Source organism: Vidua macroura, chromosome 13 (genome assembly GCF_024509145.1).
Source record: "Vidua macroura isolate BioBank_ID:100142 chromosome 13, ASM2450914v1, whole genome shotgun sequence".
NCBI classification, from domain to species: Eukaryota; Metazoa; Chordata; class Aves; order Passeriformes; family Viduidae; genus Vidua; species Vidua macroura.
In genome coordinates, this window is record NC_071583.1 from 1,405,172 (window position 1) to 1,429,333 (window position 24,162).

Sequence of the window (24,162 nt, forward strand, 5' to 3'; positions counted from 1 at the left end):
AGCATCGAGTGGCTGGCTGTGAACTGGTCGCTGAGCTGAGCTGAGCTGCCCTTTCACGCTGCTGCCGCATCCTTTTACCAAAGTGCCTGGTCTGTTACAGGAAATGGGACAGAACGTGAAACATGCCTACACAGGGAAAAAAAAATAAAGGACTTATTATGCACAAACAACCAGACAATAATGATCTGTCTTCAGCCTGTATTTGAGAGTAGTTCAGAAGTCAGATCTTCGTTTTCCAATTATTGTAACAGAAACAGTAGAATGAATAAATCCAAACCAAGTATCACAACTCAGTGGTCCATCCACACTTCTGGATGCTGACTTTGGATAAAATCCTCTAGCTTGAACAATCTTTCAGTTCCCTTCCTCAGTCTGCAGAATTCATGGATCTTTTAAATGTTATCCAAACCAAGAAAGGACTTCATTATTGATTCTAAAAAGAGGAAATTTCCTTCTTGCTGCAAAGACTGAAATATCCACACCCCAAGTTAACACAATTACACAAAAGCACCTTAACAGTTTACTTACTCTTGAGACTCTTGAGAATCAAGTTTGGCTTTAAATTTCACACACCACAATAACTTTTTCTTCCCCTACTGACATGTTTGCTCTGTTTGTTGAACAATATGATTCAGGAACTTCAACCCAATGGGTCTTTTCAGAGAGAAACACAAATGAGACCAACCAATGCTTCCAGTACCAGAACAAAAATAATCAGGGATGGGAATTTCACAGCCTGGCCTTTCAAAGTTGCCCCCACTGAGCACAAGGTTTACAGTCACTCTCCAGATGAAGTTATGTAGTTAACTTAGGTAATGAGGGCTCTTAGATATTTCTAACAATGATAAAAGCAGCTATCCTACTACAGATGAATATGCAAAAAAAGTGGTTTTCAACAACACTTTATTGAAGCACTTCAAAATTATCACAATGATACATGTTGCCTTTAACAGAATAAAACCTGTCATGTCATAATTAAAAGGCACTAATCCTGGCACAAAGGTCTACTTACCCACCTTCCACTGGGAGGGAAATAAAATCAAGTATCTCACTTCTCCTTTTAAAGAGTATGTGCAAAGCCCCTCTGAGTGCCCTTCTGTGTTTGCCACTGGAGTGACACGTAAGAGAAAACCCCTGTTTCACCAGGACACACTGGAACAGCCAGCAGCTGCGGCCCTGAAGCAGCAGAGCACTCTCTCAAGGTCATGGTCTGGTGAGACAAGCTGTTCTGCACTCACGTTTTGGGAGCTAAAGCCCTGAAAGCTCAGGCACTCACACATTATTTCTCCTTTAACACGATTCACTGTCCGTGTCAGCTTAGAAACACAGCTAAATATGCTGCTGTGCAGCCCTTTTTGGGATCCACACTGTCAGGGTCAGTGCAGGAGCAAGGCAGGGGAGCAGTGCTGGGCATGCGGGGGGAGCACAGTTCCTGCACAAAGCAAACCAGGACGTGCCACTGCACAGCCACAAATGACAAAGGAAACCTCAGGGAGTTCAAAGCTTGATAATCCTGCTAAGCCATACCTCAGGTTATTACAGATCCCTGCCCAACACTCCTAGATTCAACAGAGAGACTGTTTAAGGCATTTTCTTTGGCCTTTACTTCTACCAGAAAGTGAAGATGATGCAGTTTGATATGTCAGCACCCAAAACCTTTCCAACCTGTTTCCACCAAGATGTAAAGAAAAAACACAAATCATTGAGAAACTGGATTATTGGTTCCACAGATGATGGAACAGCTCCACATTTGTGCATCCTTCCTGCTGCCAAGAGGTGGGACAGAGCTGCTCTGTGCAGCTGCCCAGCCCTCAGCTGCCCCTGGGTGATGAGAACTCCCCTGCTCTGGAACTGCACTTTAAGGAACCACCATCCACACTGAAGCTGGGAAGGACAGGGACACTCCAAGGAAAACTCTCCTGCAATTGAAGGAAACACTTCCCTTTTCAAAGAAAAGGTACCTGGCAAGTTACTCAAGGCCAGAAACAGAACAAGTGCAGCAGTGCAATCAAACAGCCACTCCCGTGGCTCCTGCCTGCCACAGGAGTAACCAAGGGCATCTGGCAGAGCAGTACCACAGCAGCTGTGAAACCCAGCTGGGGGCATTGTGGGGAGTATTGCAAAAGTACCTTTCAGAGCACACACATCATAAGGGGAGCCTGTGTCTCTCCCTGCTATTTACACCTAGAAACAGAGACTGGTACTGAAATACCACATCAAGCAAAGAGCTGTGGGCCAGCTCATACCACAGCTGATTTACTGGTGACTGCTACTGCTGTCATACCAACCAGGCTGACAAGGCTTAGTGCACTAACACTGTTTTCAGATTCGTGTCTAGAGACATTTTACTTTGACTATGAACTGCAGGGAGCTTGTTTTGCATGCAGGAAACTCCCAAAGAAATATGCACAGGATCTTTAACAGGTCACTAGTCCTTCCCACCAGCAGAGTTACACGTGAAGGATGCTCAAAGACCTGCACTCAAAACCAACCTGATACAGCTCAGTAAGTTGGAAAGCTTACATGGAGACAAGCCTGAAACAAGACATCCAATTTCTTACCATTAATTGGAAGATGCTGACAGCAGTCCTGTTAATTAATCAGTGTCCTAAGAGAAATTAATACAACAAAAACCTTTGGGAAGAATAGTCAGTGAAACTTCAGACTAAAATCACAGCAAAGATTTTGTTCAAGACCTCAGTCAACAAAAGCCTCACTTTCCACTGAGATAAGAATCCTTCTGCTTTAACAGGCAGTGAATGATCAGGCTCTGCATGATCTGACACTTGTGCTAGAAAAACAAAGGTTTTACTCTAGGCTCGACACAAGAACCAAGCTTGCAGACACATGCATTTCTCTCCTGAAAACAGAGCTCCAGAAGGCTGCCCCTGCTTCAAACCCTGCAGCTGACCAGTGCTTTTCACACGCATAAAAAAAGCCCTGCAATCTGCTCAGACTATCTGAGCTTGCTCAGGTGAGCTGAGCAAGCCCCAGGCCTCAAAGGTAGTTTTGTGAGCATTTCACTGGAATAGCTGAACCACAGAATATAAATCAGCTCAGGTATTTACCAATCCTTCTTCCCCCACTGTAATCTCTGGCAGAGGAGACAGACACCCCATTGTGTTTTTCCATGATTTCAGCCACATCAACTCAAGTCAGGCAGTTAAGTGTCAATACAACCCTCAAAACATAAGTTTATTGAATAAAGCTGAAGAGCAGTAAACCAACATATGCATCCACCTAAATAAAAAAAGAAATCACGTATTTACAAAGTTCAGTAATTGTATAAGTTGTTCACATGCAGAGAGTAATGCACAGGTTAACAATTGGTAGTGTTTGGATGCCATAAACGCTGAAAGCAGTGAAGTAGATAAACACCAAACACATCAAGTTTAGCTATAGGCCAGTTAACTGAACAGTGACCTGGTCCCCCACAAAGATTCACACATTCTAGTTTAGTTTCCTTATGATAGGCACAAGCAGATTTGCTAAATAAAACTGTAGCAGTTCTGGTGAACTCGAGACTACAGTAGCAAGTTAATACACCCTCTCCTCTACAGCACCAGAGTATGGATTAATTGAAACCATGCTTCAGAGAACTGAAAGGGGACAAAAAGTTAAAATGTAACTTCAGACTGAAGGCAGGCAGCGTGTAGTGTCTGTGCAGCAGTGCCAGAGCTGGGACACGACAGTAAGGCCATGGCAGTCTGCATTAACACTGGCTCGTCAGAACTGAGGGGGACAAAGCTGCTCCCAGCCCGGGGCTCCCAGGGATGCAAACCACGTGGAGGTGAGGAATCACACACAGTGTGAGGCAACACAAGCAGCTGCACCATGGATCTGCACACACGAGTAGCTACACGGACACTGCTGGATGAACAAACCAGTCTGAACAAGGCCGTCCCTTCAAATATGCTGAAGTCACTGAGAAAGTAAAGCTACAGAAACATTACGCTCTTGAGTTTATACACACTTCCCTAAGCTGCAGGAGCTAGTCAAGAGACAGGATCAATTGATTGGCTCTCTTGTGCTTTGACACAGCAAAACGTTTCCTTGCATCTGACAGGCTTTGCACATGGTTACATCGAGAAAGCAGGCGGGTCTAGAGTTGTCACAATAGCCCAGGTATTCCATAGCACCAGGTGAAACTGTGCCCAGCCATTCCAGGAGCAGGAGAGACACTGACAATTACACACAGATTGTGCTAAAGGTCAACAACTGCCTCGATACAAGAGCATCAGTAATTTGGGTGTCATGCAGCTGCTCAGAATGCATGGTCTGGTTTCAGAGAGAGACCGCGAGTATCTGGAGATAGAAAAATGTATTTGAACACAGCCTGATGTTCCTAGTGATTTGTTTTCATGCTGGAATACTCCAATTTTTGAAAGTTTGACAGAACAGTCCATTCCCATCCCCCACATAAATGTTAAACAGAAGCAACAGAATTGTTTTAAACAGATGTCTTTCCTAATTCATCACGAGAGTTTTCTTTTTCAAGTGACAGGATCTCAGCTGTAGATTAGTGATGCTGATCTATGCCTTGTGCTCCCCTCTGCAAACAGTTTCCATTTCTCTGCTTACATACACACATCACATGCATTTGTGAGATCAATCAGTATCCCACAACTCACGCTTAAATGTTTTCTAACTACTGTATGTGGCATCTTACAGAATCTTAATGCTGTCAAGCATCAGCATCTTCAAGCCACTAAACACTAGAAATAAAACACTTGCTGAAAATCATATAAAAACCTGGCCCTGAAAAACCAGAACAGAGTGTACCATCGTAGTTAACATGGTAGAGATATTGTCTTTAAAAAGCCCCCCCCACAACCCTCCCACCACAGATGGTTGTAAAATAAATATTTGTGCTGACTTTATCATGACAACTCTAGTTGTTTTGTGACAGAATAGGAATACAAGTCTTCAGCAGTGCACATGAGAAATGAACCGTGAAAAGGCAGATTCTTGATACAGGATTTTTGGGTAGTATCTCATTATGGAGGGAAGTGGACAATTGAGATTATGGCCAACTGGTACTGGAGATTCCAGGAAGACTTCAGCTTCTTCTAGATTTTGAATGCTGAATAAGCCACTGAAGCGTGATATCTACAGGGAGAGAGAAGAGAAGTTCCACATTCAAGAGTCTGTATTGGTATAAGTGGCAAGGCTTTGGTATTCCAGCGTCCCAAAGACAGGACAGGAATGTCCAAGCCCTTCTCTGGAGGATAGTTCAGGGCAGATGAGCACAATGATTTTTTAGGATGTTTGCTGTCCATGCTTTGATCCTGTAACTGTTAAGCATCCTTTAGGTAACAGTGACAGGCACTGGCCCACACATCCTGGTTCCTCAGTTCTGTCCCTCTCTAGGAAGAAGATATTCCTTCATGGAACACTTCACCGTGGCTCCAATAATTAGTTTTAGATCAGCACTGCCCTGTTCAGCCAGCCTGCAGCTCCTCCCCTGATGAGAACAAAGCTGTGGTCCAAGGCATCATGCTCCTCCCTGCCTGGAAGAGGCTCTCCTAAGGAAGGAAAGGCCCTGGCTCCCCTCCAGCAGCTCCTTCCCCAGAGCCTCAGTGATGCTCAGCTGTGCTGGGAGCCTTGTGTGGATCTCCACAGAAGGGAGTCTCAGCTTCCATCCAGCACGTCTGAACCTTTAACTGATGCTAAAGTGACAGGGGCTTCTTGAAAGCCACAACCATTCCACAAACTATTCCATTTTCCTAGAAAGATGCTTTTTTTTTTTTCACTCTAAAGCCATCCTGGTATCCTTCAGAGCTTCTCCAGGGAGCATCACCCTGAAGTTTCCTCATCAGCAAACTCTTGTTAGCCTGGCAATGCACCAGTGTTAATCCCATGGCAGCCATGGAAGGCATCAGGAAAAGGGTGGAAAGTGTTGTTAAATTCTGTTTTCACTCAGCTGAGATCACTCAGTTTACTCACAAAGCTTATGGCAAATATCAGAGATTACAGGACACGGTTTCTGCTTTGAACTCCACAAGTTCTGAAGCATTTGATGTCTGTGCCTGGAAAAGGCACTGCTTGGCTGCAGGGAACAGGGACTGGCAGATGCCACAACACAATCTGCTCTGATAACACAACAAGGGAAGGTGACTATTTCAAGGGAATAATCTTGGGGAATAAATTTGGGGAAAAAACTTGCTGTGAGTACTTGGCATCCTGACCAAGTGAGGCAGAGCTGAGAGCACCTGACAGAAGTATAAAATCATTCAGGCCAAGCTCATGGACTATTCAGCTCTTTATCTGCAAACTGGCTCAAGAAAGGAGCAGATTTCACAGGGACTGGCATTTTTTGTAACTACAACCCCTAAAACTTTAACACCACTCAGGCTTCCTCACTGCCATCAGGAGTTAGGGGGAATTCAAGCAGTGCACTCACACACTGGTCTTTGATTTGTTCCCGGTTTCCTGAAGACAGGAAGTTTGTGTTTAAGAACTTACAATCCACCCAATCCATCCTCTGACAGCACTTCATAATTCTCAGTGTTTTGGATTAATAGTTACCTATATTATCTTTCTCTTTGCAAGAAATTGAGTAGCAGCAGATTTCTCTGTCCTGAATAGCAGCAAGGTTCCTAGGAAAGAGAGAACACGTCAGCACACATTTCACTGACACAAGGGCTCTTACTGACAATCTGAGCTGTTCCTCTTCCCCTTCCCCACACAGCTAGTTCTGTACAATATTCAGTTACCTGCTGCTGCTGGGTTTTCCACTCATAAATGCAAGCTTCCTGATCTATGAACAACCCTATGTACATGAATTTATTGACTAAGAGAAATGTTTCTTAGCAAGGGTTAGACTTACATCTTTTCAATTAGCTGTTTCTCATCCAAAGCATTAGGAAGGTCTCTCTTATTTCCAAGTACTAGAACCTGAAATCCAGAGAAGGAAATGGTTTTGGCTTTGTTTAAAAAAAAACCCAAAGCAAACAGACAAAAACCCCAACCCAAACCAGAAAACCAACAAACTTCAAGGGAGTCTCATGAGCAGTGTGCATCTGCCTATTAAATCCAATGGAATGAGATATTCAGTTAAACCAGATCAAGAAAGAAGACTGACCTAGTCACAGGGAAAGAGGGGGTACAAATAAACTGTTCTGTGTAAAGAGCAAGCAAGAGAATACATCAGTTGATAAATCTCAGAACATTTGCAGCACACTCATCTGAGATTCCCCAAACTTGCTCTACACTTCTGTACTACACTGTGGTTAACCTTTAGTCAATAGGTCAAACTCAGACTGTGGAATCCTCTAAACTACTGTTTCAATTGTATTTATTATGTTTTGGGAGCACTGAGTGAAATAAGACCACTGAAGGTCAAAAATTGGTTTAAGGCACTGAGGGCAGGTATTGTCCAGGTATTGGCTTATACCAGTAAGGTTGGGCCTTATAATTCAGAGTTCAAGGTAGACTTCAGAGTTGCTGAAGTGATGCACATTCTTCAAAGACATTTAATGGTGTTTAAGGTGATGTTACTTACAGGGATTCCTTGTAACTGGGGCTTATCTAGAAGATTGTGCAGCTCATTCCGAGAGGCTTCTATTTTGTCACGATCTGCAGCATCTACCATGTAGCTTTAAAGAGAATTTCAGGTTAGGTCAGTGACACTGAGCTCCTGCAGAAACATCACTCTTTCCTTTACACTGCCAGGTTTGAGCACACTCAACAAAGCTTTCAACAAAGCCAGGACTTCTGAGCAAAGAATTTAGTTCTTTAAAAAAAAAAAAAAATTCTCCAAGACCAGAGCAGAAAGAAGGAAGATGCTTTGGGTTAGCACTGCCACCCAGTTCAGACAGGGAGGAGTTAGTACTCCAGATCAGACACTGATAAAACAACCCATCCTGAGCCCTGAACTTAAGGGGGAACAAGGTCAGTGTGGTTGCAGTGCAGGTTCAGAATCACAAGGAGAACTACAGAGTCAGGCATGCAGTGCTAGGAAGGCTCCCAGAGAAGAGAAGCCCGTGTGAAGGAAGCAGAGCTGAAGGAAGGACACTTACACAATAGCATTAACTCCTCTGCAATATCGCTCCCACATGCTTCGGAATCGGGGCTGCCCTCCTATATCCCAAATCTTAAGGCAAGGGGAGAAAGACAATTTAGCCATGCACTGTGTTTAAACATGTCAGGCAAAGATAAGACAAGAAATCACTACAGTTTTTCCTTTCTCCTTAAGCAGCTGCTTGACCCCTCCCATGTTGAAACAGGAATAATCCCTTGCACAGCTGCTCAGAGCTTAGGGCCCAACGGCAGGAGGTGCAAAGGGGAGCACCTTGCACCAGGTGTAAGAACATCCCGGGTATGAAGGTTACACACTGAGCTACACAAGAAAATACAATGTATTCACGTAAAAAACCTTCCTTTAAGCAAACTGATGAGAAGGAAAGCAGCATCTCTGGCTTCAAACACTCAGATCTAAGCCAGACAGCATTATCACAACAGTGCTTTAACTAGTCCATGAACCTGGGAATCACACACAGATTCTCATTTCAGAAACTCCATAAATAAACATAAATGTCTTCTTAAGCTACTCGACAGATTTAGCTGAGCCTCTTCAGTGTTCTATATTTGCCTCAAGGCTGGAAGCAAAACAGAGCAAACATGTAAATTTCAAACTAGAAGCTAAAGAAAACAGTCAACAATGGCAACATACCTTTATTGTAACATTACCCTTTGTAACTTTCCTCATGTTGAAGCCCACAGTAGGAATCATATCTTCACTGAATTGACCTGACTGGAAAAAAAGAAAAAAAGAGAAAGTTAAATTTAGTGCTTATCTGACACAGCTGGTTTACATAGTAAAACATCACAAGCTTTTTCTAACCATTTGCCTTCCAACTGAAGGTTTTACGGCCAAGAAGTCGTGGATGTTAAATCCACGTGTACTGGAGTTGTGTAAAGTCAGACAACTCATTTCTTACAAGCACTGAAATCATTTTTCAAGCCTTGAAGCAGCCAGGGGAGCAAAGTCACCTGGGGAAGTGCTTTGCACAGCTTAAACATGGACAGACAGGGCTGCAAAGGGGAGGAAAGAGCCATTCACCTTCTTCTGCTGGAGCCAAGGCCGGCATGCCGGGATCTCCCAGTTACCTGGGAGCTAGAAATATCCACAAGGGCTCCCTCTGATGCAAGCTGCTCTCTGGCCAGCATTTGCAGCCATAAATCACTCTTGTGGAGGAAGCCTCCAACCCACAGGTATGGGGTGACTCCCTGAGGAGTGTAAAAGGCTGCAAAGTGGAAGGACCTGCCGGGTCAGCTTCCTGCCAGGCCAGTGTCCAACGCGTGCAGCAGTGGCAAATGCAGCTCCAGAGGATCTGAGCATCACTCCCAGCTGGGACAGAACTGCTGCAAACAGCACTGCACTGGAGAGCCTCTCCAGTGGTGGTTGTTTTACTGTCTGTAACACTTCCATCTGCAGCAGCTTGAGAGCCAAGTTCCCAACTATCTCCTGCAGCCATAACTAGAGTTTTCAACACTACTACAGATTTCTCCCTTGGCTGTTTGGCAGAAGGTGAATCAGCCACAGTGGCCATTATGAAGCTCACTACATCCATTATGTGTAATAGAACCAGACAGTCAAGCACATTTGGAAAAATAAGGGTTGATCCCAAAGCATTCAGTTGTTTAATTAGGGTTTGGTATCACAGTAGCAAAGTCTGCATCTCTCCCCTGACACTGGCCAGAGAAGTTCCCTGAGGTTCAAAGCCTTTTGGGATCTCTGATGCAGACACACTACCCCAGAATCAGGGCCTGACTGCCCACAAGCTGCAAGGAGCAACTAAGCCTGACCATGGAGGTGGCCGTGGAGGGCAACAGCTCCGGGCTTGTATCAGGAACAGTGTGGCCAGCAGGACCAGGGCTGCACGAGGAGCTTGGGTCAGATCCTGAAGCGCTGCTTCAGAAGCCACTCTACCCCTTCTAACATGGCAGGGTGGGTGCCCAATGAGAATGCCAGGCCAGGAACTGCCCATTCCTGCCCAAAATGCCAGGGCCTGAACTGCCCATCGCAGCCAGAGTGACCAGCACAGCTCAGAGCCCATGGTCAGCTGTGCTGCCACGCCTGGGGCAGCTCGGTCCAGCTCCTCAAACTAATCTTGCCTCTGAAGGGTCACTTGCCACGTTGCTCAAGCACCACAGCATTCCTGCCTCCACAGTCACACCCCACACCCACAGCTCCTATCCCAGTGTCTCCCAAGCACTCCCTGAGCCTCCATTTCTGTGCTGCTGAGCCTTACCCCAGATGCTGCCAACTATTCCCACTCAGATCCTTCCAGATCCTTCTCTCGAGAGCTGTTCTTATCAATGGGAACACACATTCCAGGAACCTCCTGGACTCACCACCTCCCTGCTGGGTTTATTTCCAGCAGACATGTGGGAAGCTGAGGTCCCCTATGAGAACGAGGCCTAGCCACGGTGAGACTTCAGCTCGCCAGCAGCTTAAGGAGGATTTTGGTGCCTCTTCATCCTGGGCTGGGTGGTCTAGAAGAGACTCCCACCAGGATATCTGCCTTGGCCTTCCCCCTGATTCCTACCCATAAACAACCTTATCGTGACCCTCATCAAGCTCTAGGCTGTCCAAACACTCCCTGCCCATCCCTGAGGAGTTTACAGCCCTCCCTTGCAGCACTCACTGTGCCAGTCATCCCACTAATTGCAGCCTGTTCAGTACCAATGTCATGTTCTCCCACTGCTCTTTCAGGATACAGATTCCTGCAGATTGGAGCAGCACTTCATTTGCCACATCTTTAATGTAATGTTGACATTACTGTGAGCCACCACAGGGAAACTTTTACAGAATCTTCAGGAAAGCTGCTGCATCTTATTCCTTCCCAAGTGTTCTCTACCCACGCTGCACATCCCCAAACTTGTTTTGACTTGCTTAAAACCTCAAAACCTTAAAACTACAGTCACTCAAGTTGAGTTTCAGCTGCCTGTTCTCTGCTTTGCAGAGGGTCGATCCTGAGCTGACATGATCACAAGGGTCAGCTCAGGTCTTCACTTGAAAGACCTTCCCCTGATGTGAGTGTGGGTGTTCTCTGCTCACGGGCACCGGACCCAAAGGAACCTATTGGAACTCCCCTTCTCTTTTAAGACAGGTCAAAAATTGGTTAAAACGATTGCAAAGGATTTTAGCAGCAGACAGTGATCTCCTTTGATGGATTCTGCTACCACATTCAACTGCCTTGGCCCAGAAACTGTTCTCTACACTCAGAATTTAGAGGGTTTTTGTTTACTACCTCCTCAGAGGAAAAAAGCCAGGAATTCAGCTTCAACTTAGAGTATTCATATGCAAAAGCTACTCTAGAGCAGAACAAAAGGAACATACTTTTACTAGCAGTCACTTGGTTTGAATCAGCCTTCCCTCCCAGAGCAGAGTACTCGGTGTTATCACTGTGTGCTCACAATAAGATGCTTTTTCCCGAAACACCAGCTTTAAAACAAGTTTGATATGCACAGCAATATTTTCAATTCCCGATGGGAAAGTCTTTGGCTGTTGTCACACACAGCAGCACTGCTCAAACACTCATCAAGGACAGCAGGAGTAGCTGCTGACAAATCCAGCAACGCCTTGTTTCCAACACTGGTGCCCACCCCAGCAGGCAGACCCTGACCTCCCTGCAGGGCTCCTGGAAGGGCAGGAGCTGTCCCAGCAGGGATTCTGATGGAAGCCTCAGCCCCGAGGTCACACAGACCACACAGCACCAGCACAAACCGAAGGTCACCAAACAAAGTTAACTCCAAGCTGTGTGGGAGATAAGGGCCAGGGAGACTAAACAGCCACTTTCAGAGGCCACATGCACAAAGAACCCCCAGGACTAATCCTTCAGCCTCCTGGTTTAAGAGATGCTCCCTTCAAAGCTCCTGGAGAACCCAAACATGAGATTTTATGCATGAGATTTCAGCATGAACCCACTTACCCGGATGAGTCCTTATGTGGGATAAGGATTACTCAGAGCAGCAAAACTGCATCCAGACTGAACTAAGGGACTTTATTCCACGGATCAGTTTGGGTTCAGCTCACCTTGTATCAGTGGCAGCACTAAATCACAGACTGCAGCATTTCTGAACACGTCAGCTACAGGTACGGTTCATTTCCCGGAGGAAAACTTAGGACAAGTGTTTAACTTGCCACCCCCTGACATTCCAGAAGTGTACAAAGGATGCAAGTTTAGCCTCTTTTATAATTTAATTAATATTACAACAACCTTATTAAACCTACCATTTCCAGTTGTCTTGAGTCAAACCATAAACCAAACAAAACACATTTGGGTTTCTTCATCTGCCTCTCCAAAACCATAAGCTACAGCCAGAAACTCAAATTCCAGGGAGTTATGGAATGGTAGAGTGGTTTCAACTGGGAGGAACCTCAAAGACCATCCAGTTCCATCCCTTGCCATGGGCAGGGGCACTTTCCACTACCCCAGATTGCTCCAAGCCCTGTCCAGCCTGGCCTTGGACAACTCTAGGGACTGTCAGCCCCCTAAGCAGCTTGATTCTGATTCCACAGCCTGCACAAGGACATTCCTTATCATCAGAGAAGGTCAGGGCAGCCTTTAGTTTGCATCTCATAAAGCTGACATGATTCACTACTGTTACAGCACCAATTTCTTCAGACAGATTTTGTTATTACACAGCAAAGATTGTTTTATCTTTAATCACAATACTTTTCACCCAGCTAGATGAGATCACAAACAAGCTTAACCAACTAGGAGACAACACCACTGGAGTATGGAATCCAGCCAGGACACTCCCAATCCACCTGAACCAGAGTATTACATTAAACCCTGCTGCTCATCCCTAAAAATTTCTTTCTTTTCACAGTAAGAAAAAATGCTGCATGTCTCCAAAATGTCTTCTTAAAAAACTTATTTAAAAAGCAGTGCAATTTTAGCATTATATCAAGCAACCCCTACACTAAGCCTCCTCTGCAACACTCATAGCCTCAACCAAGTAGTGCCTCATAAATGGACAAATCAACTTTCTACAGTCCAGCTTCCTTCTTTAGGAAATACTTCAGCATTCCAGCTACTTGTGATCATGGTCAGAACCCTGACCTCCAGTTTAGAAGCTTCAATCCCTCAAAGGCTTCCCAACAGCACTTCCAGGAATGATTCCTGCAAAACCAAACCAGTGGTATATGACAAGAAAAGGCAGTTTTATTTCCCCAGCCCTGACTTCAATTGAATATTTAAAAGGACATGGACTACTTAGCAAATATCTACCATAAGGAAGGCATATGTCTGTCTAGAAGTCAGTCATGTAAGAGATCAGGACATTTCATGTTTCTGATAGTCAAGAAAGTGTCTTTATCCAGATGTTACCACTTAAAAGCTCTGCCACTGCTTACAAAGTGCTCTACAGGAACTCAGCACCAAGATGGAAAAAGGAGATTCTGATTTCAGTCACCTGTTTTAGCCCACCTAGGGTACAGCAAGCAGGGCCTCAAAGAAAGGGTCTGAGTCACCTCCTAGGAGCTTTATTAGCTAATGAAGTGATGCAATGCATTTCAAGAGACTTCTGCCATTAAGAAACACTTCGAATTTATCAGCCTTCTCCCTTAGCCACGGTGTATATGAAGTGACAACACATGGGATTTATGGCCTACCTGGGTGGTTCAAAAGGCATTAAAACAGCAGTGGAGCTCTTTAAAGCAATATTTTTCTGCCACCACTTCTCTGGTGCGGCTTCTTCAAGTCAAAGTTACTTCTAACAGTCATGAGAACAGAAGGAAATTGCAGCTCCCAGCTGGCCAAACGAATCTTTCGCTGATAGGCACTTCAGGAATTGCCTCTCTCTAGAAACCAGTCTCATTCCAACACTTGCCAGATATTCCAAAGTTAAAAAACCAACCACACTAATTCAGGCTCTGACACAAATACTAAAAAAGGACCTTATTTACTCTGTCACCACAAACAGGTTGTGTTTAGCTCTTGAACCTGATAACTGTATCAGAAAAGTCCAACTTCTTCCCACTCCTCCAGATCTCTGCTCGCTATCAGGCTAATGAGCTGCAGTGCTCCAGTGCCAAACACCCGGTTCAAGGATCAACCTACCAGGCGTCAGGCAAAACTTCTACAGAAACCCAGGCCACGGCACTCTTCCATGCACAGGCTGTGGAGGCTGCAGGAGCACCCGTTCCCCAGCAGCAGCAGCCTGAGGGGCAGGCTCAGCTTACTTGAGTCGTGTTTCAGTGGCCTCACACGCCCAGCAGCCCCTCGTGCTCCCCACAGCAGCACGGCCACGGCTCCCAGCTCCAGCTGCTGGGCTGAGGGAACGGCCACGAGCTGCAAACACCACAAGATCCTGCAGAGGCTGTAAATAATGGGCACTTCCAGGGCTCGGCTCAGGAGCCGACAATTCCAGATGCGATCCCGGGATGACATGCAGTTTCTCTGAATAAGAGCCACAGGCCATCCACATTAGGGAAATTGGGACCAGGAAGAAATGATATCCTCCCTTGTGAGCAAGTTTACTCATGCACATGGAAAACTTATGCTTAATATCTAATTAGAGACAGTGACTAATGCGGAGCCTTAGAAAAGCAGAAGCTGCATTAGCTGAATCCAGCTCTAACGAGATTTCACTGCTAACGTTGGGTTTTAAACCTTCTAATCAAACTGAACACAGGAGGGTTTGGGTTGGAAGGGACGTTCAAGGCCATCCAGTGCCACCCCCTGCCATGGGCAGGGACATCTTCCACTATCCCAGGGTGCTCTAAGCCCCGTCCAGGGACGCTTCCAGGGATCCAGGGGCAGCCACAGCTGCTCCAGCGACCTGCGCCAGGGCCTGCCCACCCCCACGGGGAAGGATTTATCCCTAATATCTAATCTAACCTCTCCATCTCTCAGTTCAAATCCATTCCCTCTTGTCCTCTCTCCAGGCCCTTGTTTAGTCTGATTACAAATCAAGTGTTTGTTTACACTGGAGGAAAAAATGTGATCAAAACCCGCCACCAATCTAGAAAAGGATTATTCTAGAACTGGACTGTCTGCCTCTCGTGTCCTGCCCACTTCAGCAGCAGTCAGGCCTTGTACCAAGCTTCCCTGTGTAACTGGTTGAGTTTTCCCTCTAGTCCCATGTGTCTGATTTGATGGGCAGAGATTACATTAGACATTTATACTGGATTAAACTCACTGTTGTGGAGACTGGCAACAGCCCTTTGTTAGGCAGCACACAACCTTCTGAGCCACACCAAGCTCCTGGTGTGCACTCCAGCTTTTAGAGCTGTCCTGCAGGACATCTTGCTGTGTCATTCCTTTCATTTCAGTTTTGAGGAATCCCAACAGCCTCATCCACCCAAACCATTAACTGGCCTGCAGAGAGCAGTTGTTCTTTCCCTGCACTCATTCCCAAATGCAGACTCTGAACTAAAGTCAGTCAAGGAAGCAAATAAGAAGACAGCTCTGCATGCCACGGATTGCACTGCTCCAAAAAGTGATTTTGCACTGGCAACTGAACCTTATGCAATTATTTTGTTTAAACCAATTAATACCGACCTGGACAAACCCCCTCCCTCTGGTTTTTTTTGGTGTAAAGGCTCACCAGATTTCCTAATTAAAAGCTTCAGAAATGTGACCTGATGCTTCCAAACTAAACCAGCTAAGGAGGCTGTGTCAGCATGCTCAACAGCTTCCTCCTTCCCTGGGGTTTTGCAAGGCTCCCTGGATGGCACTCACTCAGATAAATGCCTGGGTGTGATCCTAACATGTGGTTGAAACCTTGCAAGATTCAACCCCCGCAGAGGAGGTTGGAAACAGACTCCAGCTTCACTGAGGGAAACTTCTCCCACTGGAGACAACTCAGATGGACTCAACTGATGTGCAGCCACTACAGCTCTGACTGCTGCACATGCCCGCAGCGAGTTTCACAGGTAACTCCCCAAACTCCTGCTATTACACAGAAGCAAAGCATTTTTTTGTCAAGTGCCATCACCAGGAGGACTCCAGAGGACGAAAAGCCTGCAGAGAGCCCCCAGCTGCAGAAACACTCCAAGCAGTACCCGCTCAGCAGCCACAGGTCGAGGCTGTACAACAATTTCAGAGCTCCATTTCTACAAATCCAAGCCAAGATGTATTGGCAAAGTGTGAAAGAAAAGGCTTTGGGCTTCCCTGGGTTACTCCAGCAACTTTTAGCTGACAACTAGTCAGAGAAGTTACCTTTCATGAAGTAACCCGTTTTCCATGATTATCAGGAAGCCCACTGAGTGCTCACACCTGAGCAATACAAGGGCTTGGTTATGGTTTGCCAGGGTGTTTGTCAGTGTGCAAGGATGATGCATAGCTGCAAGAGAATGAAAGTCCTTTTCCAGACACTAACTCATTCAACTGGCACTTAAATATATACATCCTTACAAGTATTCCATGGTGCTAAGGACACAGCCTCAAAAACCAAGAGAGGAGCTGAAGGCGTGCTCACTCTACAGCTGGAGACATCAGCTTTCTCATTCTAGGTGCACTGCACTCAGGTCACTCACATTCCCTGAAAATATATCCCCAAAGATACCCTGGCTGCCCATTTCAGGAGCTCCCAAAGTCCAGCTTGTCTCCTGGAATGTTTTCCATCACATACATCAGCAGAGCAGGACACTGATGAAGCTGAACACGCCATTTAGGCAAAGCCACTCTTTATCTCGTTCAACAATGGAAAAGCTTCGTGTAGGAGTATTCCCACACCCTTCCTTTACCTGCTCCAGGCACATCACCAGATCAGCAGGCCCCAGTGCAGCAGTTTGCTGCTGATGGGCTTGTGCTTGTGAGCTGTACTTCTTAGGTAAGTTGTACCTTAAGAGAAAGGAGATTATTTGATACGGGTTTCAGCAATCGATAAGACAATATTTGAGAGGAGAACCGTGAGTGGGTGCTGACACCTAAATGATTTAGGACTACCGAAAAGCACTCAAAGGGAGGGCGGCAGCTGAAGACACACAATGTTATCTCCACATCTGCTAACAGAGCCCGGCCACACCGACACCCTGACTGAAAGGAGCCTTCAGAGCCCGCTGTGGGGCCGAGCCCAGCTGTGGGGCCGAGCCCAGCTGTGGGGCCGCTGTCCCCGCGGTTCCCATTAGCACACAAGGCTCTACGGAGGCACGGCAGCCCCCGAGGCCCAGCCATCCCCTCAGGGAGGGCTGACACGCTGCTCCCCGCGGCCCGGCCCCGCTCCATCCCCGCGGCCCAGCCCGGCCCGGCCCGGCCCGGCCCCGCTCCATCCCCGCGGCCCCGGGCCGGGCTCAGGCCGCCGCCGGCCCCCGCCCGCCGCCCCGCTCACCGCGATGACGTTGACGAAGGTGGTCTTGCCCGAGTACTGCAGCCCCACCAGGGTCAGCTCCATCTCCTCCTTCCAGAAGAGCGAGCGGAACCAGTCGAGCAGCCGCGACAGCAGCGCCAACATCGTGGCGGCGGGCGGGCGGGCCGGGGGCGCTGCGGGCCGGGCCGGGGGCAGTGCGGGTTGGGCCGGGCGATGGCTCCGGCGGGCCGGGACGCTGCGGGCCGCGCTGTGCCGGGCTGTGCCGTGCCGAGCCGCGCTGGGCTGTGCCGGCCGCTGCTCTCGGCCGCTCCGGGACACCCGCGCTCGTCCGGGCCCGGCTCCCCCCGCCGCCCTCACGTGACGCCGCGGTCACCCGGCCCGGCCGGCCCCGCCCCAACCCGCAGCGCCCCCTGGCGGCGGGAGGACCCGCGGCGGAGAGGGCGGGGCGGGGCGGGGCCGCCATGGTGGGTGTGTGAGGGGAGTGGGACACCCCTGATCCGCCATGGTGGGTGTGTGAGGGGAGTGACACCCCCAATCCCGCCATGCTGGGTGTGTGAGGGGAGTGGGACACTCCTGATTCGCCATGGTGGGTGTGTGAGGGGAGTGTGACACCCCTGAGCAGCCATGGTGGGTCTGTGAGGGGAGTGTGACACCCTCGATCTGCCATGTTGTGTGTGGTGAGGAGTGTGACACCCGTGAGCAGCCATGCTGGGTGTGTGAGGGGAGTGTGACACTCCTGATTCGCCATGGTGGGTGTGTGAGGGGAGTGACACCCCCAATCCCGCCATGTTGGGTGTGTGAGGGGAGTGTGACACTCCTGATTCGCCATGGTGGGTGTGTGAGGGGAGTGTGACACCCTCGATCTGCCATGTTGTGTGTGGTGAGGAGTGTGACACCCCTGATTCGCCATGGTGGGTGTGTGAGGGGAGTGTGACACCCTCGATCCCGCCATGTTGTGTGTGGTGAGGAGTGTGACACCCGTGAGCAGCCATGGTGGGTGTGTGAGGGGAGTGGGACACCCGTGAGCAGCCATGGTGGGTGTGTGAGGGGAGTGGGACACCCCTGATTCGCCATGGTGGGTGTGGTGAGGTGTGTCCCCCCGATCCTGCCATGCTGGCTGTGGTGAGGAGGGCTGTGACACCCCTGACCCCACCGTGGAGCAGGGCAGGTGGCAGTGACACCCCTGACCCCGCCATGGAGCAGGCTCTGCCCTGCCCTCTCCATCACAGACTCCATTGGTTTGGGGAAGACCCCCCAGGTCATCGAGTCCAACGCCACCTTGTCACCAAGCCCAGTCGTTCCTCGGACACCTCCAGGGATGGGGACTCCACTGCCACCCTGGGCAGCCCCTTCCAAAACCTGACCACCCTTTCCATGAAGAAATTCCTCTGGATGTCAAGCCTGAGCTCCCCCTGGCACAGATTCCATCTGCGTCCTCTCCACCTTGCCCAAGGTGTCCTTCACCTTGGGGTGAAGGGGTGCCAGCCCCCACCCCTCCTGTGCCATCACGGCAGTGCTGTGAGGGCCCCTCAGGGCCACCCGGACTCACAAATCCACAAATCCAATCCCAGCTTGCAGAGGAATAAGGATTAAAAAACCACCAACTGCAATATTTCCAGTTAGCCCGAGTACATTTTAAGCAAGTGAAATACAAAACCTTTTGTGTGCTCAGAGAACTTCCAAAACCAAAGGGACAGCCTGCTTCACCTCATTATTCCCAGCTACCCTCACATCACCAGATGTTCCCCAGAAGTTCCTGCCTTTTGCATGGACTTTCTGCTTGAGCCAAATCAACTATGAGTACATAACACTGACCAAACCACTCCATTAGGTGCATTTATCACAACTTATTGAGGTCACTTTTAGTTTCCAGCAGGAAGCACTTCCGAGTGGAGTTGAAGGAGTAGCATGCATTTTGCATGGGCTTTTTGGGTGATTTACCAGGGTTCTTGTCACTGTAACTGGGGTTGTTTCAATTCCCAGTCAAAGTAAGCCCAAATTCACAAATTTTGTGGCTCCAGCTCTCTGGGGAGTTACACGGTGGCTTGTGAGGCCAGGCAGGAACAAATGGAGCTGTAGCAGCAAAAGAAATCACAAGGAACCTACAGGATGCCTGAGGAATCTTTTCTGTTCCCCTGAAGCACAATCTTTTTCCTCAGGATTTCTTATGAGGTTGCAGTAAAACCTTCATGACTCAAATTAAGGGCTATTAATGGATGTTAAGCAGGATCTGTTGGTTGTCAGTAGGCTGGAAAAGAGCTACTGTTTTGCAGCTGGCTGCAGTGGCTCTCAGATTATTTTACAAATATTAAAGAGCTAAGAAAACACACGAAGAATGGATTGGGCTGCCTGGATGTGAAGCACAGGTTACATGCAGTGTCTGGGACTCCTGCAAAGGATTCTCCTTCTCCACTGCTGGCAGAAGGAAAAGTTCTAAATCACACAGAAAAAATTAAATTCCTGAGCCAGAAAAAATGCGTGTCACAAATCTACTCTTCAGAGCAGTGCAAAGCAGGTGTGAAACAACAACTGGAATGGGATTGTGGAGCGGGACACGATGGTCTGGGGGACGTGGATCTCCGTCAGGAGGATGCCCACGCCCAGAGCAGCCCTTGCTCTGCCGGCAGCTCCCCGGCCTGAGGAGATCTGCACTGATTGCTCTCTGCCTTGCACAGGGGGAACAGCGAGTGCTGCACGCAGAGAATAAATCCCATTTCCATCCCTCCTCAGGCTCACGGCGCTGGGGAAGGCGCTGCCCTCAAACGCCGCGGCTCTGCCGCACCGAAATTAGCAATTCCCAGCCCCCCGGCGGCAGGGAAGGTGTTTGTGCATGTGCTTTTCCACCCCAAAACACGGCTTCCCTTTGTATCCATTAAAAAAAGCCGACAAATATACCCCTTCCAATTAAGCTGAGATAGGAACTGCACTTTGAAAGTTCTTAATCCATCCTCTGCTTCATTAACTCGGAAAATTTCACCCCCATGGTCAGCCCTATCCGAGAGGATGGAACGCCTGGCACCAATTAGTTCTAATAACGAGCTGAGTTGTGCACAGATTTCGGAGCCTGTCGTCCGTATGAGAAAATAGGACAGCTCCTCTCAGAACAGAATACCTGACTGGACGTTCCTTTGATTTGTCTCCGGCTGACGACTCCTCCCGCAGACAGGAGCTAATTGATTTGATGAGTTACAGACGCCCGCGGTGCGGCGCCTCCCCTGCTGCCGAGCGAGGAGCCGAGAGGCGGCCACAGCACCGCTCTGAGATTCGGCGTTCCTGCTTGTGCACAGGGGAGGCAAACACACGTGCCCTGTTAGTGCCCTCAGCTCCTTGGCGTGCTCGTTTTCTTCCAGCGTTCAGCTGGGTGATAAAATGTTGTCATATAAAATGATGCAAATTTTAATCTTATAATAGATCTATTTGTGCTGTATGTATTTTATATATATATAATACTTATTCTATTATTTATAAATAGATGATGTTTATAATATAGCTTATATTTTGGTTTAATAATCTAAATTATGCAAAATGTAATAATAAAAATAAAAATAATAAAACTATTAAATAATATATTAAATACTACATAAAAATAAACAAAATATTATTTAACATATGAAACACATAAAAATATGTAAATTTTAATTTCTAATATATACATTTATATTGTATATATTTTATATATAATATTTATTATATTATTTATAAATATGTATTTATAAAACAGATCACTGTTTTTTATTTAATTATATAAATGATGTAAAATGTAATAATAAAAAATATGAAATGTTATAAAATTATGTAAATTTTATAATATATATAATATATTTCTATTGTCTGAATTTAATATATATAGTATTTATTATATTATTTATAAATATATAATAGTCATAAAATAGATAATATTTTAATTTAATAATATAAATGATGTAAAATGTAATTATAAAAAAATATTATAAAATGTCTTAGAGACTGTGGGTGCCTCCCAGGTCAGGATCCTCCCTTGTGGAGGGAGGGAGGGAGGGAGAAGCTCCTGGGGAATCTGAGGGCTGTGAGGACAAACGGGAGCCTCGCTCTGCAGTGCCAGCAGGCAGCTGGGGGCTCTTTCCAGCTCTGCTCTTTCAAGGCTCGCTTAAAATAATATCAAAAGAAACGGAGGCAGATGATAGCAGATACAAGATATGTGTCTTCTTATGTTACAGACTCTTAAAGGAAAGGGGAAGATTAGTGGTCACCTCTAAAGAGATGGACATGAAATAACTGGTTCCACAGCCTGTAACAGTCCTCCTGTCATTTTACACAGCATTTCTGCCACTGCCACAGTAAAAACAGTCATTAAATAACCCGAGGAGGCAAAGGAAGGATTTCTCTGTGTCTTCCTCACTGCTTTCCCTGAAAAAAGAAACGTGTCAGTCGTGCTGTTACTGCTCGAGCTAAACCAGAAGTATTCCTTTGCCATGAAGAGGGAGACACCCCATGAAAATTAAACCATAACTAATTTCCTCAGAGATGTTTGCATGCTGCCAGCGTGCCATAAAATCCTGCCTCTTCCTGCAGCCCAGGAGAGCACCGAGTCCTCTCCACCGCGGGGAAGGGAGGCAGCAGCCAGGGCAGCCCAGCGCTGCTTCCCCAGGGAGCCGGGGCAGGCAGCGGCGCGGCTCCTGCGTGAAGCCTGACGTGAGCAGCAGGATCTCATTTCCCGGAGTCACGGGATCACGGCGCGACAGAACGGGCTGCGTGCAGGTCAGAGGGGTGCGTGCCTGGACGCCGAGGTTTCTCTAGGAGGACTGCCTGCAGGTGAGCCCAGGTGAGAATCCTAATCTCAAGGTGACCCGGTATCAGGTTCATCGGCAGGCATCGCTTTTCACACACCTCCTTCACCTTGGAGCAGTCCCCAAGCCTGGAAACGTGGCAGCTTGGCGGCTGGCAAGCTGTGCAACTGTCTGTCACTGCCAGGGAAAATATAAATGATGGCAGTCGCTTTAGCATTTCAATTTCGTAGGTGCTGGCAAACACTCCCCAGCATGAGCTGCTGCATGCAAGTGATGACCTTTAGGAATGCTGGCATCTCCCAGAGCCGAAGAAGCAAGGAGCATGAATCAGCAGAAGGGAGCAAGGGAAAAAAAAATAAGAGATAGTTAAAAAGGAGCCTGCTGTTAGCAGTAAGTTAAATAAAATTCTCCTGGTCCTGCAGTCAGATTTATTAGCAGTGACCTTGGCACTTGCAGAGCCCCCTGCACAAAAGCCAGGCCCACGCTTGCAGATTTAGTGCACAGTCAGGGCCTTGGCCAGCCCAGTCACCGCATTTCACCCTTTCTGTAATTTAGATTTTAAATCTGCACAGAAACAAACCCATTCTTCCAGCCTAAGCACAAACAGCCTCCAAGTGAGGCTCGGAAAGGCGGGCACAGAGCCCTGGGCTCCAGCTCTGCACAGACACCTCTGTGACCAGATTCAAAGGGAGCAGCACCTTGGGAAGGCCACAGCAGGGACTCCTTGGAGCTCCATGGTTAGACTGAGCCTTGAGCTGCCCACCCAGGGACCATGCACATGGTGCCAGGCCAGGGGAGGCATTTTCTGCAGCCTCTGCTTTGAGGTAGAGCTCCCTCCCAGCTGCCAGGCAATGTCCAAACAGTGCTGCAGCCCCTTTCATGACAGACCCCAGCGCCCTCAGTCCAGGCTGCCGTCTGTATTTCAGTCCCACCAAGTGTTTTGCAGCTCATGCCCATCAGCTGTGGCCCCTGGGCACACCTGGGCTGTGAAGGAGCTCTGAACCCAGCAGCACAGCACTGAGCCTGTCTGTGCTATTCTGTTCAGCTCCCTTCAGGGTCTCTCTGCTGTGAGACACTGCCACATCACCGGGACCGGCCTGAGCCGCGGCTCCGGGTGCTGCCCCTGCCTCACTTCTTCCTTCCCATACCGGGAAGTGGGACTGTGCCCGGCACAAATGTGATGTGTCCCAATTTCTGCAGAGGCTGTCCCCAGCAGGAGCTCTGCCATTGTGACGGGCACGGGATGAACCCCAGCAGAGCCCAGACTGGATGCTGCGATGTCCCAGCGGGCCCCAGGGAACCCGGGCCTCACTAATGTTCCTCGCACATTGATTTCCCCTTTTCCTCTCAAGTTTTCTCCTTGGCCAGCGGCTCTGCTGCCTTTGCTTGGATTTTCCAGCAGAGGGGGGTGCAGCCTCACCAAAGCCGTCTTCCTCCCCTGAAGCGTTTAGCTGAGTGCTCAGCTTCATCCTCACCCTCCCCTGGCTGGGCTCCCTGCACAGCACAGCCCCCTGTGCCAGCACCCACACCCAGCCCTCCCCTGGCACATGGGCACCACAGCGTCCTGCAAATCTTCCTCTCTATTTTTGGGAATAAATCCAAAGCGAGAGATGTTATCAGCGGTGAGCTGTTCCCAAGAGATGGACAGCAGGAACAGCAAAACCCAATCCCGTGTGAGCCCCAGCCTGCCCGGAGGGAACATCTCTGGGCAGCTGTCCCCAGAGGTGTCACAGGTGTCACCACACTCTCACCTCGTGCTGAAGGAGCATCCGACTCGCCCCAGCTGTGAGGGGCAAATCCCAGGAGGTGCCTTTGCCTTTAGTGGGGGAAGAAGGAGCACAGCTACAGGTACAAATGCCTCCCATGAGCCCAGTCCGCTGAGCTGCACCCATTTACACCAGCCAAACTCACGACCTGTTTGTCGCCTCAGCACCTGGTGAGAGTCCTGAACTGAGCAGGGGGACCTTCATGTACGTCAGTGCTGAAATCAGGAGCAGAAGTGAGCACCCAGCCCACTCTGCAGTCTCCCTTGCACTGGATTTTGGGTGTTCTGCTTGTCTGCATTGTCCTTTGTCATCTCCTCTGGAAGTCACGTTCCCTGCTGGCATTTCATGGAGCAGGGAGCTGG

General features: G+C 48.2%; 1 protein-coding gene across 2 annotated transcripts; it reads right to left on the bottom strand.

Annotated features, from left to right (window-relative positions):
* Positions 1–886: 886 nt before the first annotated feature.
* ARL8B (ADP ribosylation factor like GTPase 8B) lies at positions 887–17,568 on the bottom strand. 2 transcript variants are annotated; one of them, XM_053989138.1, is made up of 7 exons: positions 17,290–17,568; positions 8,675–8,755; positions 8,022–8,095; positions 7,505–7,598; positions 6,830–6,897; positions 6,529–6,599; positions 887–5,109 (listed from the first exon to the last, which is right to left on the bottom strand). In XM_053989138.1, exons 1-7 carry the CDS (start codon positions 17,410–17,412, stop codon positions 5,060–5,062), a joined length of 561 nt encoding a protein of 186 aa, XP_053845113.1. In that variant the 5' UTR covers positions 17,413–17,568; the 3' UTR covers positions 887–5,059. The 2 variants fall into 2 exon arrangements, with proteins under 2 accessions (XP_053845113.1, XP_053845114.1); XM_053989139.1 differs by lacking the exon at positions 17,290–17,568 and adding an exon at positions 16,706–16,993.
* Positions 17,569–24,162: the final 6,594 nt, after the last annotated feature.